Consider the following 17,847-nt stretch of genomic DNA (forward strand, 5'->3'; position numbering starts at 1 on the left):
ATCTTGCCCCCGACCGCACTGGCTTCGCTGACAATAACCCCACTAATTTCTCCAATAGCACCACAGACACAAGTACATTCCCAGCCAAATCGGAGTTGGAAATGTCTTTTACTTTAATTAAGTTGTCAAAAATAAGTCGGTTTTCAAGCAAAGTCAGAACGTAATTAGAAAAAAAAGTCTTAATTTCAGTTTGCTAATTTTAAGATATATAGTTTACAAGGAGAACGTTAAACCTAGAATGTAAAACTTTATTATGGCCACAAAAAAGAAGGGATACAAAGCCAAAATATGTCTTTCAATCCCTTTGGAGGCTAAAGTCACAAACTTCATTAATATAATCTTCCTTCTTCCAGTCTTCCTCATAAAATTGGTAGAAGCCAGAATGCTAGGACATGGGTATTCCGACATTGTGCCAAGTTCCCACAAGTTCAGTATTGTCGTTTACTTGATTAATGGAAAAGTCATTGAGATCTAAAAGGAAATGTAATGGAACAGTCTACAGTCTATCTTCAGTAAGTACAGTGCATTAGGTGTAATTAACTCTCCCTTCAAAGACTCAGGACACAAAATTGCCTCAGGTTTTTCTTTTAAATAAATTTTACTTTTCAGTTGAAATATTTCATCCCTAGATACTGAAGATGTAAGACATGAGAGTAAATATACATATATACTAACTCAAGCTTTGTTCTGGAATTAGTTTCTCACATTATAGTTTTTAAAAAGCAACCCATACTGTTTTAATGCATATAATCTTATATATTTGAGATTCATTCTCACCTTTAAAAAATACAGATTAGGCATACGTTATTATTCATGTTAAGTGGTTTGTTTACTTTTTATCTATCATTATTATTAACTGATTCAGTAAATATGTGCTTAGTATTTATTCTGCCAATCCTTGTTTCCATAAGTAAGAGACCCTTCCATTCAGAGCTGCAATTGTCCATATTTTAAAAGGATGTAAGGAAACTTTGCTCAGATTCCAGTGTAGAAAAGTACTTAGAGGAACGACATCAAGAGATTAAAACACAGAAGTCAGAAGAAATGTAAGACCCAGTCTGGCAGCTCATATCGTGGGTAAATAAATTGGCTGTCAGTCTCGATTTCCTGCTTTGTAACATGACACTGACTCTATTTACACCATCTCTAGAAAACTGAAGAAAGGATGGAGCACAAAAAAAGAACAAGAAATAAATGGAAAAGCATATACACATTTTTAAAAAGCACCAAATGAAACGGGAACATATAGACAATATGCTCATTATTTGAAACAAAAGATTCACTTCATGTTTCTGTGCCTATGTGTTTGTGTATGTGTCTATGTGTGCAGATGCCCACAGTGGCCAGAAGAGGGCATAAGATCCCCGGGGGATGGAGTTAAAGGAATTGCGAGTTATCTAACCTAGGTGCTGGGAACCAAACCGGGGTCATCTTGCCTTGTACAAGATTCAGCCCCACTCCCCAGCTCACATCCTTTCCATCTTGTTTTCTTCGACATTACATTTCTCCAGGACAGAATCCACTCTAGACACAGGTTTGGATCCATATCACAACCCATGACTGACAGTAACTTACTTAGTAGTACTAACTGATAATTTGCATTCAAGCAATTTAAAGTCAGATACAGATGAACTGTTGTGTTTTTTTTTGTTTGTTTTATTTATACCCCTCCCCCAAGAGGTGATACTTGGAGCTGCAATAATGAGCCTTTTGTTTCCTATCATAGATGGTGCTTCAAGGAAGAATTCATTCTACTGAAGAAGGTGGAGCCACTCTCCAATAAGGATTTTGCAATCTGAGGAAGAGGAGGAGAATGCAGAACCGTCCAGCATTTGGGAGTAGGCGTGGAGCATGCAACTCAGCCTAGGCCTGTGTGACATCACACCTAGATGTCACAGAGCATATGGAGCGAGCCAAACTGCTCCACTTTGGAGTTTGTATGCAGTTGTTTGGCTTTGTAGTTATCTAAATCTTCAGTCTAATTATATGTTTGCATAATTGCACATATTCGAATGATGTTGAAATATATTTAAATCGTTATTAGGAATCAATAAATAGTAATTTATTAAGAATTCAACATTCAATATTGGGGAAAAAAATCTCAGATTTTGTTCTTGAATTTGCATAGTCAAGACTGGAGCAAGTGAGAGGGAAGGCACCCTGGAAAGAGGAATAAGACAAGGACACAGATAGAGATCCGAGCCTTCAGATATGCTTGACGTCATATTCAAATATGGGAAGGGCTAGAGAATGGCAAAGCTAAGTCATGGGAAATACGCAGAGGCAGAGTGGAAACCAAGCCCAGTGGAATCTTTCCTACTATGCTAACAATTAGGGTGGTGCTCTGAAAAGATGGGAACCACCAGGGACTTCTGAAAAACTACTGATAAGATCAAAGCTGTCAATCAGGAGGCCTGTAGGCTGAAGGCATGAAGGAAGAAAGACTGGGTAGGAGACAATTGCAGCAGATAGACTTGGGTAAAAATGGAAGAGATGAGTGGAGGGGTGGTGCAGACCACATTCCAAAAGAGGAGTAGCAAGACTCAGGGGACAGCAGGGTGTAAAAACACAGGAAGAGACATACACAAGTTGGCAGGTATTGGCCTACGATACCCAAGCCTGCTTTTATATGTGAAATAATTTTGCAAAGAAAACAAGAAGATAAGCATCTGAGTACCTGGCACCCTAGGTAAGAGTTGAAGCTTTACAACACCATGGCAACTCTTCTCCTCTTCGTATGAGCATGACCCTTGTAAACAGCTCAACACCAATAACCTAGGAATTTAAAGACAAACCCAGTAATATAGGCACAAAGTATGATCAAGGCAACAGACTACGCTACAACAAAACAGGAAGACCGCAATTGCTAACGTGAGACTGGTCACATAATCTGTGGAACTGATGATAATAAAGCAGGCCAAAATAACTAGACTCTTTGATTTGATGGCAAATGTTTAAACACTGTTTTCTCTAACTCTTATTAGCTTCCCAAAGACTGTTCCATTCCAAGATATGTGGAGCCACAAGCCATAGAGTTGGCATTCTATAAATATTTGTTAAATGAACTACAAGTGTTTAAGAACCAGATGTGGTGACTAATTTCGAGGAAGCCCAGTCCACAAATGATACTCAGGAATGAAAGGAGCTGAGGACATTGGGCTACATCTGATCATCAGTGCTTAAAATTAATAATTAGAAACTAAATCGTAAGCTCAAAATTCCCTCCTAGATGCAAAAATCCATGCCACAACTTTGGATTAGAAAAAAATTAGTTATGAAAAATATATGAATGACATACATGATCAATCGTTTCAAGTCCAGTCACTGTAATAAACATGTTCACCTGATTCTCAGCATCCTCACACTTAGCAAAAGTCTCAATTGGTTTGGGCTGCTCTGACACCCAAACAGACTAGGCAGCTTTGAAAATGAAGTATCTGCTCCTCCCAGTTCTGGAAGCTGGAAAGCTGTGAGGAGAAGCCATCACTGTCTGCTTCCACCCTGTGATGAAGGTCTGATGCCCCTGCTGAACTCCAAACCTTAGTACCTCCGATAGGCTCCATGCTTAGTTATTACATGGGAAATCCAGATTTTAGCAAGAGCTATGGGAAGACACAGAATTCAACCAAAGAGCAACTGCCCTATATTTACAATCAACAAAGGCATTTCATCACCAACATCAATAGAAGAAAACAGTCATAAAAACATTATGGGGGCACTTTCAGCCAGACTTGAATGATCTTATCATCAAAGGGACTTCACTTGAAAGCTCTTCCACACATAGAAATAGAAGATGGATTGTCACTAATTATAATTTTGGGTCAGTCTTCAGAAGTGCATGTTTCCATGTAGGAAACTATTTTCCCTCAAAATGTCCTACTCAAATGAGTCTTCAGATTTATATCAGAAATTTATAGAGTAACAACAATATTTAAGCATGAGAGATATTGACAAATATGCATGTGTGCATATGTGAATGCAAAAACATAATGAGGATTCACATTATACACATTAAACCCAACTGATAACGATTACATGAAGTTTCATGAATGTGGCAGAGAGAGAGAGAAAGAGAGAGAGAGAGAGAGAGAGAGAGAGAGAGAGAGAGAGAGAGAGAGAGAGAGAGAGAGAGAAGAAAAAGCATGAAAAGACTTATGAGGAGGATAAATGTGGCGATAACAGGAGGATCATTTTCTTGATGGTTGCACACTTCATAATATGGACTGGCTGTGGGCCTGTAGCACCCAGATCCCCTGGGAATTTGAGGGAAAAATGCAGACTCTCGGACCGAACACTACACCTCCTGAGTCACAGTCTGAACCCCAGAGCTCAAGCACATCTCTGCATGCTGTAAAGTTAAGAAAAGCAGTCCTAGAAAAATCGAGCTGGCACTCTTGATATAGCAGAGGTGGCTAAGGGGAAGAATTTCAGAAGAAAAGGATTGTTAAAAAAAATAAAGAGAAAAACCTAACTTCAGAGCAGGCAACAGAAAACGTAATTTTCAAGGGCTGGAGAGAGGGCTCTGTCAAGGGGAAACTGAGTTCTATTTCCAGAATTCACATTAAGTGTCCAATAACAACCTTAACTCCAGCCCCACAGGGATCCACTGAAACCTACATTCCGACACACATACCACCAGACATACACACACACACACACACACACACACACACACACACAAAATATATATAAATTTTAAAAGAAGATGATGTTTGTATTGTTTAGAAATATGCTGGTCTGCTGGTGGTTTCTTTCCTGTTTTTATTTTTTGTACTTAGAAGAATAATGGGGAAAGAAGCAGACATGAGTGTCATCCAGATGGGAGATTGAAGAATATCCAAGTGGCCTACTTTCCCAAGCAACCTTTTTGGCAAAGGCTACAAGCTTGGGAGGTAATCAGTAGCAAAGGGAGAAGGCAGATGGGGACAAGCCAGGCAGAGTCAGACCTCTCTCTTCGTTTCTCCTGTGGGCCAAAGTTCTCGGAGTAACAGGCAGCCCAGGAAGAGGTTCCATGCAGACTGGTGGAGAAGGGTTGCTAGGAAAAGCTGAACTTGGAGCTTCCAACCTCACAGAACCTGTGAGCAACGAACACAGTGTGTGATTCTCCGGAGGCTTGAAATGACCAGAAAATGCAGAGCATTCTAGACAGTTCAGAGCTTGGATCCCCATACAGACCTTGCAGCAATAGGATGCCTGAGGCAAGCAGTAACTGGGAAGAAACATAGCATACACAAGACAGTCAGTCAAGGCAGCCAGAAAAAATGGGCCAGCCGAAACAGAAACAAGAAACAATGGACTAACAGGTGCAGTGAAGATTCAATGGGGTTTGCCATAAGATAAGAACTATCTTAGGGTACTAGCTGCTGTTAATGGAATCTCAACATGAAAGTCAGTAAGGATCCCCAGGATAGTACCAGAAACTTCCACATTTTCGCCTATCAAGAATTGATGGGCCGGGCTGTGGTGGCGCACGCCTTTAATCCCAGCACTCGGGAGGCAGAGGCAGGCGGATCTCTGTGAGTTCGAGACCAGCCTGGTCTACAAGAGCTAGCTCCAGGACGGGCTCTAAAGCTGCAGAGAAACCCTGTCTCGAAAAAACAAAAACAAAAACAACAACAAAAAAAAAGAAATGATGGTACCATCAACGATGGAAGGATAAAAGGGGGAGGGGAAGTGTCTAAGCAAAGGGTGAGAAATGCTGCCTTGGACACATGGTGTTGGGAAACATAGAAAAGGATCGACTCGGGGGTGGGACCCTGCCAATATTCACAAAACTCACACATTGCCCCATGTGCATTCATGGGAAGGAGCCTCAAGGAGACACACTCTATGGTGGGATGACATCAAGACACTTTGAGCAGCAGACCACGCAACTTTTCAAACTACGCACAGTAGACAGTGATTAAAACTCTGGAAAATAAAAGAGACAAATAAGCAAACTTAAGAGTTTAGAAATGGTTTCAAGAAAATGGTTTAGATATGACAATGGCACCATTAAAAGGTCAGCACTAATATAAATTAATATAAAAAAGTAGGATAGGATGTCAAGGAGCTTAATAAATGAGGATTTGAAAGCAGCACAGAGAAATATGGAAAAGTCCAACTGAAATATAAAGTATTTCATTCAAGAGGTGAGAAATAATACAAGAACTATCTCTTTAAAAAAAAAAAAAAACACTGATAGGTGTGGTAACATGAATGTCTTTTATTTTCCTCAAGGCTTCCAAATCTGTGAAGAAGTCTTTAATTTAAAGTCACTTCATTAAAAAAAATCCATAATGTAGGGAGATATGGTGGTATTTTAGGGAGGCTGAAATAGGAAGGTGGCGAGTTCAAAGCCAACCTGGGCTATTGGAGACCCCAACCCAATAAAAGAGAGGGAGAAAAAAGTTTATATAGGGATTTAATACTGGTACAGAACCTTGCTAAGACTCATGAACGCTTCAGTTCAACGTGCAGTACCACCAAAAAAGAAAAAAAAAAGTAAATCGATCTTTAATGGCTAAATTATGATTTATAAAAGCAAACCAGAACTAATCTAGCATTATTTAAACGTTTTAAAATTATTAAGGAATACATGAATGGCTTTCTTTGTCTCAGATTACTTTAATGCCAGCACGAGTTGAACTTGTCTAAGGAACGGGACACAGGAGTGTGAGGACACCAGAAACCATGGCGACGAGAGGTACAGCCCTTGGGGCAAGTGAGGATGAATGAGGGTCAGAAGCAGAGTACAGTCTCCCATCTACAGAGCAAATTCACCAACCAGTCATGATACAAGCGCTCCAAGTGACTGCAAAGACTTGTGCAAAGTCAGGCCGCTAGCTATGTTTATGACATATAAAAATGAATTTTAATTCTTAAAGTTGGATTAACATGGGGACCACTAAGTCAAAGAAGAGGCTTCTCTAGATCCCACTCTACCGTGATGATCTCAGTGCAGCTCTACGTATCTGACCCGCGCCTGCAAAGCACGGTGATGCATAGAACTGGTGTGTTTTAGATAAAAGGCAACTTTCCAAGAAGGAGAATTACAACACAGATTAGGTAAATACATTCCGAAAATAAAAGCTCAGGACCCTAGTTTAGGAAGGCAATGCAAGCAGAAAGCATTCCTTATAACTCCTGGCTAAACCTTAAGGGGCTCCAATGACTGTTTGTCAAAAGGTACCAACACAGAGCTGGAGAGATGACCCAGTGAGTAAGAGCACTGGATGCTCTTCCAATGGACCCAAGTTCAATTCCCAGCACCCACATGTTGGCTCACAAACATCTGCAACTCCGGTCCCAGGGGGTCTAAGGGCACCAGGAACACATGTGGTACAGACACATGAAAACAGAAAGTCCATACACATAATCTTAATAATTAAAAGTTAAAAAAGAAAGAAGCTGGGTGGTAGTGGCACAAGCCTTTAATTCCAGCACTCTGGAGGCAGGGGCATTTGGATCTTGTGAGTTCGAGGCCAGCCTGGTCTATAGAGCAAGTACCAGGATGGTTCCAAAGCTACAAGAAACCCTCTCTCGAACACTAACAGTGTTAATAGGTTATAATTTAAAATAAAGCCTACTATGACTTTTCAAGAGATGCATCTCCTCTTCCAAAAAAGCAAATTTAGAATAGGTCTAGAGTTTTATTTAAAAAAATCCTGGGAATCAAAAATATGGTAACTTTTGGAATTATTTAAAATGTTTTGGAATATAATCAACTTCCCCAGGGTAAAGCACATTCTTTTGAATCTGTCCAAATGATGTTTCATAATGTAGTCTTACAGGTTTCTTTTATTCCAAAAAAATAAAGAGAGAGAGAAATATAAAATGAAAATATGTAAGAAAATCACAGCATTTATTTTATTAGTGAGTCATACAATGAAAGAGAAATACTGTAAAATGATTTTTAAGAGTCTTCGGACTTCAGAATTCTAACCAATGCACAAAATCTTCCCTGGTATAGCATCAGTAAGGGAACCTGAACCCATGAGGAATCTGTGGTAGGAGCAGCAAACAGTAATTGAAATTGATTTTTACCTCCAGAAGTCTTTGCTATGCACACATCTTTGCTAAAAAAAAAAAAAGTCAACAAAACTATTAATATCTAATACAGGAAATGGCTGAACTTATAAGGCGGGCGGAAACTACAGTGTCGATAACCGTTTCTGTCTATTAAGAACTCATGTGTCCCCTTTGCTCATATTATCGTTCCTCCCTCTCTATGACTGGACCCCAGGAGCTCAGTCCAGTGCTTAACTGTGGATCACTGCTTACGCTTCCATCAGTTACTGGTTGAAAGTTCCATGGTGACAATGATTACCAATCTGCTTACAGGGGAAGGGCAGTTCAGGCATCCTGCCACTACTGCTTAGATTCTTAGCTGGGGTCATCCTTGTGGATTCCTGGGAATTGCCTTAGTGCTGGGTTTCTTGTTAACCCCAAAATGGCTCCCTCTATGGAGACATCCCTTTCCTTGATCTCCCTCTGTGTCCTTCACCCAACTTGACCTCCCCAATCCCTCATGTTCACCTCCCCCTCCCCTTCTCTGCTGCCCACTCTTTGTCCCCTCCCTACTCTCATTCCCACTTTACTGAGGAGATCTTGTCCATTTCCCCTTCCCAGGGGGATCCATATATGTCTCTCTTAGGTAATGGGTAAACCCTCAGAAACAGCTGACCCAAGCTAGTGGGAGGTCACTGACTCTGGGTGACAGCTGGCACATGACCCAACTAGACCTCATGGTGGGTGACAGTTGTGTGTGTTGACTTGGGCCCTTTGTGGAGCATCTGGACTTAAAACCCGTATTTATCCCTAGTGCATGAACTCGTTCTTTGGAGCCCATGCCCTATGAAGGGATACTTTCAGTCTAGATACAGGGAAGAGGGCCTTGGTCCTGCCACAAGTGATGTGACAGACTTTGTTGACTCCCCATGGGAGGCCTCACTCACTTTGAGAATAGCTGGGGAATGGGGTGGTGGAAAGATGGGGGAGCAGGTGGAGGAAAGGGATCAGGAACTGGGATTGGTATATAAAATTTTTAAAAAGTTAAAAAAAAGAAAAGAAAAAAGAAAAAAACAACTTATGTGCCTTTTTCTGAGAACTTCAGTATATTAAATAATTCTACCCCTAGCCCCATAAGCTAGATATGTTTATTATTCAGCATTTATAATTTAAAAAATGGAATCTTAAAGAATAGGAACAACCTAAGGCCTCAAGCAAAACAATTGCCCTGAGAGTTCTCATTCACCTGGCCTTCATTCTGGTGACCACCTTTACAAAGCTCAATTAACCTAAGAGGATAGAAACTATTTACAGACAGCACAGGACCCACTAGGATGCTGGACCACACAGAGCTCACAGCCAGTTAGGCTCAAATATGCTCAGAAAAAAACATGACAGAGACTGGTGAATTTACAGGCACAGGCATTCTGGACACTAAAAGCCTCCAAACTAAAGTTCATTCCCTACTGCTAATTCTATTCTCTGACTCCCCCTTTTGCCTATGGGAATTTTGATTTTTTTTTAATATAAATATGTTATTTCTCTAAATGATCGGTAAGCTTAAGACTAATAACAAAAGCACAGGGCATACTTTATAAATGCCACCAATAATAATTCCTACTGCTTGAGGACAAGTGACTCAAGAAGACAGTGTGGGTGAGTTTTCAGCATACCCTGTTGGTGATCATATTATCCTAGGTGACACACAGCTGTGATAGTGCATGACTCCCTATGTGACTGCATCCAGTTTTACAGAGTCAAATGTAAAGAAGCCATGTAACAATCCCGTTCAAACTATCTATCTATCTGTCTGTCTGTCTGTCTGTCTACCTATCTATCTATCTGTCTGTCTATCTACCTACCTATCTCTATCTATCTATCTACCTATCTATCTATCTATCTATCTATCTATCTATCTATCTATCTATAGATATAGATAAATATACACACATGATAAATAGGGATATGCTAATATACTGGGTAAAAATGTGTTCAAATCACCCCAGATACAACACAAATGTGTCAATTCTTTCCACATAAAACTTACTAGTTAGTCTTAATATTGACTCACATATGTAGTCACTTCACCAGTAATGAAGAGAAGGGTACTACTGGCCACCCCATCAGGTGGTAAACAAGTCCCACGGGATTCATTCTCTGAGAGCCAATCCCACAGAACAAGGCAACTGTCATTTTTTCTTTTAAGTCTGCGATTTCAGTATGGTGCAATCAGGAAGAAAGATTAATTTAGACTTGATGATCAAGAAAAACCTCACCAACGAGGAGAGGGAGGGAGAAAAGCTACCTGCATCGTGTTATACATAAGATTCCAGGGGAGATACCTGACAGAGGCAGTTGCTGCACATCTGGCAGGATACAGTCACATTGCCCTGGCGTGCTCAGGATGCACATGACCCTGAGCTCCCTCAGAGCAAGGGCTCAGAAGAAAGACAGAAGCATGATCGCCTTCAAGTTCTCATGCACACCCTGCTGGGACACACGGGGAACTGTGAAGGCAGCAAGAACAGCATGGAAAGGAAGGCCATTTGGTTAGGAGCAAGAGTAACTCTGTTATACAGAGTGAGAGACTCATGTGAGAAGCCAACTTGAATATTCAAATGAAAAGACTTCGTGTTTTTACATATTATAATAATAGTAACAGATAGATATTGCAGTAGTGTAGATGCAGTCTGTTTGAGTTAGCTTTTTCCTCCTTGCTGAGTATGAGCAAATGAAAAACATACTTCTCACATGTATGTTGTGAAGAAAATGAAATAATGCTCTAAGACCATCCAAACTCTTTGAACAAGAAACTAAATGACATCACTACCAGCTGCAAACGTGTGTGCCCATCCCTTAAGGAGAGAAGACCAAAGGGCAGAGCGCAGCATCTCATGGTCCAGACCCTCGGCAGATCTTCATGGACTGGAGATCTGGTGGCACTTGGGAGTGATAGAGAAGGACTCTTTCCTCCTGCTCCCTATGGACTCCATTTTAAATTGGTGTAGTGGGGGCGTGCCTAGATCTCATGGCCTCTTCTTGTCCTGACCTTACATTCTGGAGCTGACAACCTGTTCATCTGCTTGTGTGGCCAGCCCACAGACTGCTGATCATACCTAGACTCTCACCCACACACATTCAGAAGCTTAGGCATTTCCACGGGTGCTGTGAAGGGCAGAGGCCCTGCAGACATTTTCCATGCAGAATAGACTTGAATTATTGGGAGCTACACACTTGGCTTGTTCAGTGAACACCAAGCCCCAGCCTCAGAACTTGTGAAGGTTGCCTTATCTGGTAAAATAAATGCTGCAGGTATCACTGTAAATGCTAAGGTGGGTCTGTCAGCCTGGGATCTGGAGGTGAGTCTGATATAATCATAAGATTGTAATAAATGAAAAGGAGCAGGGGAGGGGACCCCACTGGCCCCCGTGGGGTCTGAAGGAGGAAAGGACTTTTCTAAGCCAATGAAAACACGCAGCTCCCTCTAGATCAGGTAAGGAAACAAATCAGTCTCCAGAACCCCCAGAAGAAACAACTTGCCCTCGTTCTTCTTAAACTAGTGCAAACCCATTTGGGAATTCAGTCCTCCAGGACCCCAGAGTAAATATAGGCAGCCATTTAATATGAATTAATAAACATTTAGTTTAAAATTATTTCCTCCTACTTGTGTTAAGATTTCTAACTATCAGCCGGGTGGTGGTAGAACACACTTTGAATCTTAGTACTCAGGAAGCAGAGGCAGGTGGATCTCTATGAGTTTGAGGCTAGCCTATTCTACAGAACCAGTTCCAGTTCAGGCTCCAAAGCTACAGAGAAACTGTTCCTGCCTTGGGGAGGAGGGGCAGGGGGATGTCTAACCATCATTTAACAAACCATGGCAAAGGTGGCCTGGGCATTACCAGATAATGGATGCTCTGTTAATCTTACTTCCTAGGGTCCAGCACCACCTGGGATATGAACCTCACTAGGACCTTACCCCGTGGAATCACAGACTTGGTAAATCATGACAAGGGACACATGACCGAGGAATGTGACCAATACACTCCATTCCTCTCACATGAATGTGTTGATGTTAAATGTTCCCAGGAAAAGAGAACAAACAACAAAATAAAAGTTCAGATTCTGGCTGGGTCGTCAAATTCTTGTTTAAAAGCTTGCAATCGATGCTTTCAGGCTTTACTAAAGTCCTTACAAAATTCTATTTCCTAAGTCAGTCACTAAATCCTGTAACATAGGCCTCATAGTTACTGCTCTTGATACATTTTACGAGTCTCGGGTTCTAAATGAAAAAAGCCCAAAGAAACACTTAAGCAGAAGATCTACTTCTACCAAAAAAATAAAAAATAAAAACAAATGCACCTAGGTCACCAGGGCAACTGGAGCAATAGACCCTGCTGAAATAAACTGCCAATGTCACTTTCTAGCATTTATTAGATTTATCAAACAATATGGCAAGTGTGGAGAATTAAATATTGCAGCATTGCTCTTGCTTCTGGATACCCTTCATTTACTTTGGTCATTTCATATTTTCAGGAGTCCTTTATCTTTAACACGGGCTGCAGATACTGGAAATTGATGGAGAATACATTCCAGCATAATTTTACACGACTTAGCACACATTTACACATGGCAGAGTAAAGGGACAATTACGAAAGTGCGGAACACAAAGAAAACGTAAGGACTTTGCACCCTGCTGTGCTCACAGCAGTTGGACCCTAGTGAAAGACTAAACATTCAATGTCAACACCTCCAATATGCTTGATCTGTGTTAACTCTTCTGTGGGAGGAGGGGAAAGGGGAAACCCTGGGGAGATGAAGGCAGAGGGGACCCGGGTCTAAAACAAAAGTTTATCCTGCAAGCAATGGAGAAGGCAAGGAAGGTTCCAGATGGAGTAGACAACATGGAAGGGCCATAGGGAAAGGCAAGAAGGAAGAGGCAAAAAATCTTTAGTGAAAAGGCTGTGTGAGTCAAAGAGACCTGTGGTTAGAGGGTGGGTGGTGGGGGAGGGGGTTATGTAGAGAACGACTGAAGAAAAACTCAACATATCCAAAACACACAATCACACAACCAGTGGCTTCCATTAGAATCCTTGCTAGTACAGATAGAGCAGGGACAGAGAAACACACAACCCAGTTAAAACGGCAGGTCCATTTGTCCAAGGAGACAGACTTTTTGATAACTAAAGTTCTAGGCCGACTGTTAGGAAATAGCTAAAGCAATGCAAAATTAAAAGTCTGACTAAGCCATAACCTCTCAGCTAGGGAAGTCATTGTGGAAGTCTAAAGGAACTAGGAGATCGATGCTGGAGGGCAATGGTAAGGAGTCCATCAACAGAAGACTCCAGATCTCTCGCCTGGTTTCTCCCCAGGCCTGTAATTTTAGCTATACTAAAGGATGGGGTGGGGCCATGGGTTTTGATTTGCTTGCTTGTTTGTAAGAGTGGGTTCAGCGAAGAAGAGGTCTGGCGTGAAGGAGAAAAATGAACCCAAAGCACTGCAACTGAACAATCGATTCAGGAAAATTGAACTTCCTTAATATAGCGCCTTTTATCTTAGAAAAATCATCACCAAATTTAATTTTTAAAATACCAGGAGTACAACGTAGTCTAACTGAAAGACATCGTAGTTATACTCATAGTCCCCTTAAAATTATGAATTCCAGAATCCCAAAGATGTAACAAAAAGGCACTTTCCTCTGAAACAATTATCCATGCACAGTGGAAAAAAAGCTAAGCACACACGCGTTCATGTAAACCTCTTAGCTTATTCAATTATTAAATGCTGAAAACTAAGGTGAAAGAATCGAGTAATGAAGCAGCAATGCAAGTTCTCTCAGACCAGATGAGGTTCTCTCCATTTGCTTAAGACCAATGCACTGTACCTAAAGAATCATGAGACACCTAAAATTTAAATAGTCAATATTAGACACCCAGCACCCAAATAATTACTTATTATTTCTAAATCTCATGCAAGAATCTCTCACTTCAAATGTTTAAAACAACGTATGCTTTCATGAAGAACTGCAACGTAACCGGACAGATAGACTTCTAAATTATTTTATGCTTTAAGTATTTTTAAGTAAATTGTTGGGAAAAAAAAACTGATGATGAAGATGTCTCTTAAAAAATCGAAGTGCAATTGGTTACAGGTTACCTAGGTGGCCACTTTAAGTCTCACATGACCAGCTTCTCCTTGTTAGAGGGAGGATACCATGCAACTACTTGCACACAGCCTTAGATATCCAAACGTAGATCAATGGTCAAAATTCACTGCTAAACTCTGATATGGGGGAAAATGTTTCAAGTATTACAAGAACTAACATTTGTGAAGTAAGCACACCAACGTGTGTGTGTGTGTGTGTGTGTGTGTGTGTGTGTGTGTGAACTAGTGTGTCAGAACTCTGGCCAAAGGATAGGGCAGGTTAAGACAAAGCAGTAGAGGGTAAGAAGAACAGCAATGCACTGGAATTCTAGAGCAAGAGTCAGTTGTAGGGAAAAGCAAAAACTCAAAGCTAGAAACAACATGTAAGGAACCCATCTGCCTTTAGTTCATTTGCTTCTCATCATTTTCGGACTTTTCTAAACCTTTGTTTAGAGGGGATAAGAACCCCATAATTTCTGAAAACCAGGACTCTGGTCTGTCTCTCATTGCCTCTCCATAGATGGTTAGAGATCAACTTTAGTTCTCTGTTGAACACTCAACTCCATTATTCTATTTAATTTTTTCTTGTTTTTTTCATATTTAATTCTTAATCTAAAAGATTAAAAATGTAGCCTTCAGCAGGCTACATTTCTGCCTCCAGGGGGCATTTGGCAACGTGTTGGGAGATTAGAGCCAACCGTGGGGCATCCATTAGCATTTAATAGGCGGAGATCAACAGCATTGCTTGTCATCCTACAGCACACAGGACAGCCAGAGCTGACAAAGAATTATCAAATTCAAAACGTCAACCTTGTTAAAAAGGGGATACCGTGCCCTCTGAACCCTGCAGAAGCAAAAACCCTGCTCCCCAACCCTTTCACAGTTGTCTAGCTAAAGGTAGGCCACCAAGGGCAGCTCCTTTGCAACTGCTTTCAATATGGTGGAAGGCAGCTCCAACTGAGAACTGCAACCCATTAAGATATGCCCGGCAGGTGCACCGAAACCACAGGAAAATAATTTTATACTCGTTTTATGTCATAATTACTGTAAGTGGCCCAACGGGTCTCTACAAGGTTCAGTACCAAGTTGTGTACCTTCTTAGGTCAGTATTCTAAAAACCCACCGGCCCCATGAACACACAGTATCTTTTTAATACAAAAACTCAGGACAGTCCTATTTACAGAGAAAGATTTATGGGGGAGGCCGTGGAGGGAGAAAAATACCACCCAGCTCCTTAAAATGCAAAGTTATTTCACAGTTTGCTTGCAAAATGACTCAGATCGTTATTACTTTTAGTCATGCCAAGTTTGCTGCTTCTAAGCCTACTAGTAATGGGGAAAGAACGAAATAACCACCATCTTCCTGCAGTCGTTAAAGCAATGAAACAGGGGCTTACTAAAAAGCAGATCCGGGCAGTAGTGTTTCTCTTTTTATAACAACTGTTAGAAAAAGACAAGCAATCGCTGGAAGTGCAAATGAAGATTCTAAGAAATCTGTCATCTGCCTAAATACCTAGAGCGTGGGAGGCAAACAAACAAAAGGAAACCCCGACTCACAAATCTGAAAGCCATAACCTATAGATGCTTTCCTAACATATGGCTCAATCAAATTCCGATTTATTCTCCCACCCCCGGTTCAAAAAATTGGAAGAAGGACCTCCACATCGGCTCTCAGCTAAACAGTGTTAAGAATGAATTTAAAAAAGAAGCCTGATGCACCTGTCAAGCCTCGCTGGAGCAAGCGCTGCAGCGGAGAGACGACCCTGTCGTGGAGGATGAGACCCTCGCACCTGTCAGGGCTGTTTTCACTGCGAAGCATCTTCGCCTCATACTATGCGAGCAAACGTAAGCCAAGCCACTTTGGTAGTTTCCATCCCCACCCAGGCAAAATCCAGCATCCAGCGCAGCTCTTATTCTTTACGCAGGAAAATCTACTCAGCGCTCTTTTTCTACTCACTGAGTCGCCACATGAAGTTGACAGGCGAGACAACCGAGACCCCCTACAGAGGCCACACAAAAAGGCGCCCCGAGGCCACCCAACGTGACACTTTCCCCCCGGCGTGGGCAATTACAACGCGGGCAAGAACACCTCTCACCGCGGGGTGTCCGCGCAGAGGGGGTGCTCGGCTTTTAGGTTCCGAATTATCCCTCATCTAGGGAAGGCAGAGCTCAACTTCCAAAATAGGGTTCCCACGCGTCCGGCCGCCCAGCCACGCTGTGCGTTGCCCGTGGGGTCGCGCGACAGTCACCACCATGGCCGAGAAGCCGCCTGCGCTGTGCAGGGGCTGGATGCCGCGCCGCGCTCCCCCACCGGCCCCCGGCCCCGGGCCCCGTCCCCACGGCCCCGCTCACCCAGCAGCAGCAGCTTGACCTCCCGCGCCGCCTTCTCGCCGTCCTCCCGGAGGTTGCGGTCGATCATCTTGCTGCGCTCCACGGCCGCCTTGTCCTCGGCGCTCAGTGTGCAGCCCATGGTGGCCGAGCGTCGCCGCGCCCTCGGCGCCGGGGCCGGCTGGCAGCGCGGGGAGAGGCTGGCCCGGAGGCGGCCCCGCTACGTCCGCAGCTCTGGCAAGCTGGAGACAAGGTCTGCGAGCCCGCACGCCGCCGCCCCGGGCGGCCGTCCCCGCCGGCCGGCGACACTCCGCGATCCGCACCTCTCGCCGCCGCAGCCGCCGCTTCTGCTGCCGCTGCTGCCGGTGGCCGAGCCGCTGCAGCTCACAGCCCGCGTAAGCCCGGCGTCCGCGCGCCGCCGCGGCCCCGCCCCTGCCCGCCCCGCGACCACTCCCAGAGCGCGCTCCCGCCCGCCCGCCCGCCCGCCCCCTCCCGTGCACGTGCCCTGTGACAGCGCCCCCCCTCCGACGGCCGCGGTGCCCGCGTGGTCGCCGCCCCGGGCGCTTCCCGCGCGTGCCCCCGAGGTGCCCAGCGCTCGCAGCCCTCTCCGGCCCAGCCGGGTGGCCCCCAGCTCCCATTCGCCACCTCTTGAGATCCACAGCCGGGATCAGTGCGTACCTGTCCCTTATGGGTGCGGATGGGACGGTTGCCAAAGTTGCCAGCAAGAAAAGAAAGGCAGGCCTAGGCATTTGAGCATGCCCGGAGCTTGCAGCCAAGCACGGGTTTGCAAATGTGTCGGCTTGTATGAAGCTCCTTTGGAAGGGAGTGAAATGATCGTGGGGCGCTGGGAAACCCGAGGTGGGGACCGTAAGCAATCAAGAGGGAATTGTGGAGGAAGTCTTGGGGCTTCAAATGTCCACATCCTCCTTGCCACTTTCTTTTCCTCCAGTTTTCCCTTTAATCTATTGCTCACCTTCCTTTTCATAAGGGAATGCATTTTGAAGAATTCCTTCCCAGCTTGAGAAAACGTTTTGACAGAAAAAAAATCAAAGAATGTATTTTAAACGGACAAGAGTAACAAGACACACAAACAAGGCTGGCTCTGTGGTAATGGATAGCCTTTAGGGCACATGTAAGTTCCTAGTCAAGCTGTGTGGCCATGTTTATGACCGTGAGGGAACTTCAGTGCCAGTGGGCATGTTATTCCGTTTTGCAGGCCTTAGCTTTTTTGCTGGTAAATGATCAGTCTATCCACTCTACGGTCCTTTCTTCTAGACCCAGGCCTAGGCCTTGGAGGCTTTTTGACCGTGTAAGGAGACAGGCATAGGTTTTAAGGTCTGGGCTCTGCCTGTCAGTTGCTCTGCTGATTATAGAGGAAACAATGACTAAT

At 43.3% G+C, this 17,847-nt stretch overlaps 1 protein-coding gene across 2 annotated transcripts in view; it reads right to left on the reverse strand.

Annotated features, from left to right (window-relative positions):
• The window catches only part of Gnai1 (G protein subunit alpha i1), an 81,390-nt gene extending 64,571 nt beyond the window's left edge, over positions 1-16,819 (reverse strand). The window contains exon 1 of one of the 2 annotated variants that reach the window (XM_038315321.2): positions 16,482-16,819. In XM_038315321.2, the coding sequence (XP_038171249.1) occupies positions 16,482-16,599 (118 nt within the window). In that variant the 5' untranslated portion in view covers positions 16,600-16,819. Of the gene's footprint in view, positions 1-5,779; positions 5,799-16,481 lie in introns of those variants that run through there. The other variant, XM_038315322.2, reaches the window with a different exon arrangement.
• Positions 16,820-17,847: the final 1,028 nt, after the last annotated feature.

This window comes from Arvicola amphibius, chromosome 18, assembly GCF_903992535.2.
Source record: "Arvicola amphibius chromosome 18, mArvAmp1.2, whole genome shotgun sequence".
NCBI lineage: Eukaryota > Metazoa > Chordata > Mammalia > Rodentia > Cricetidae > Arvicola > Arvicola amphibius.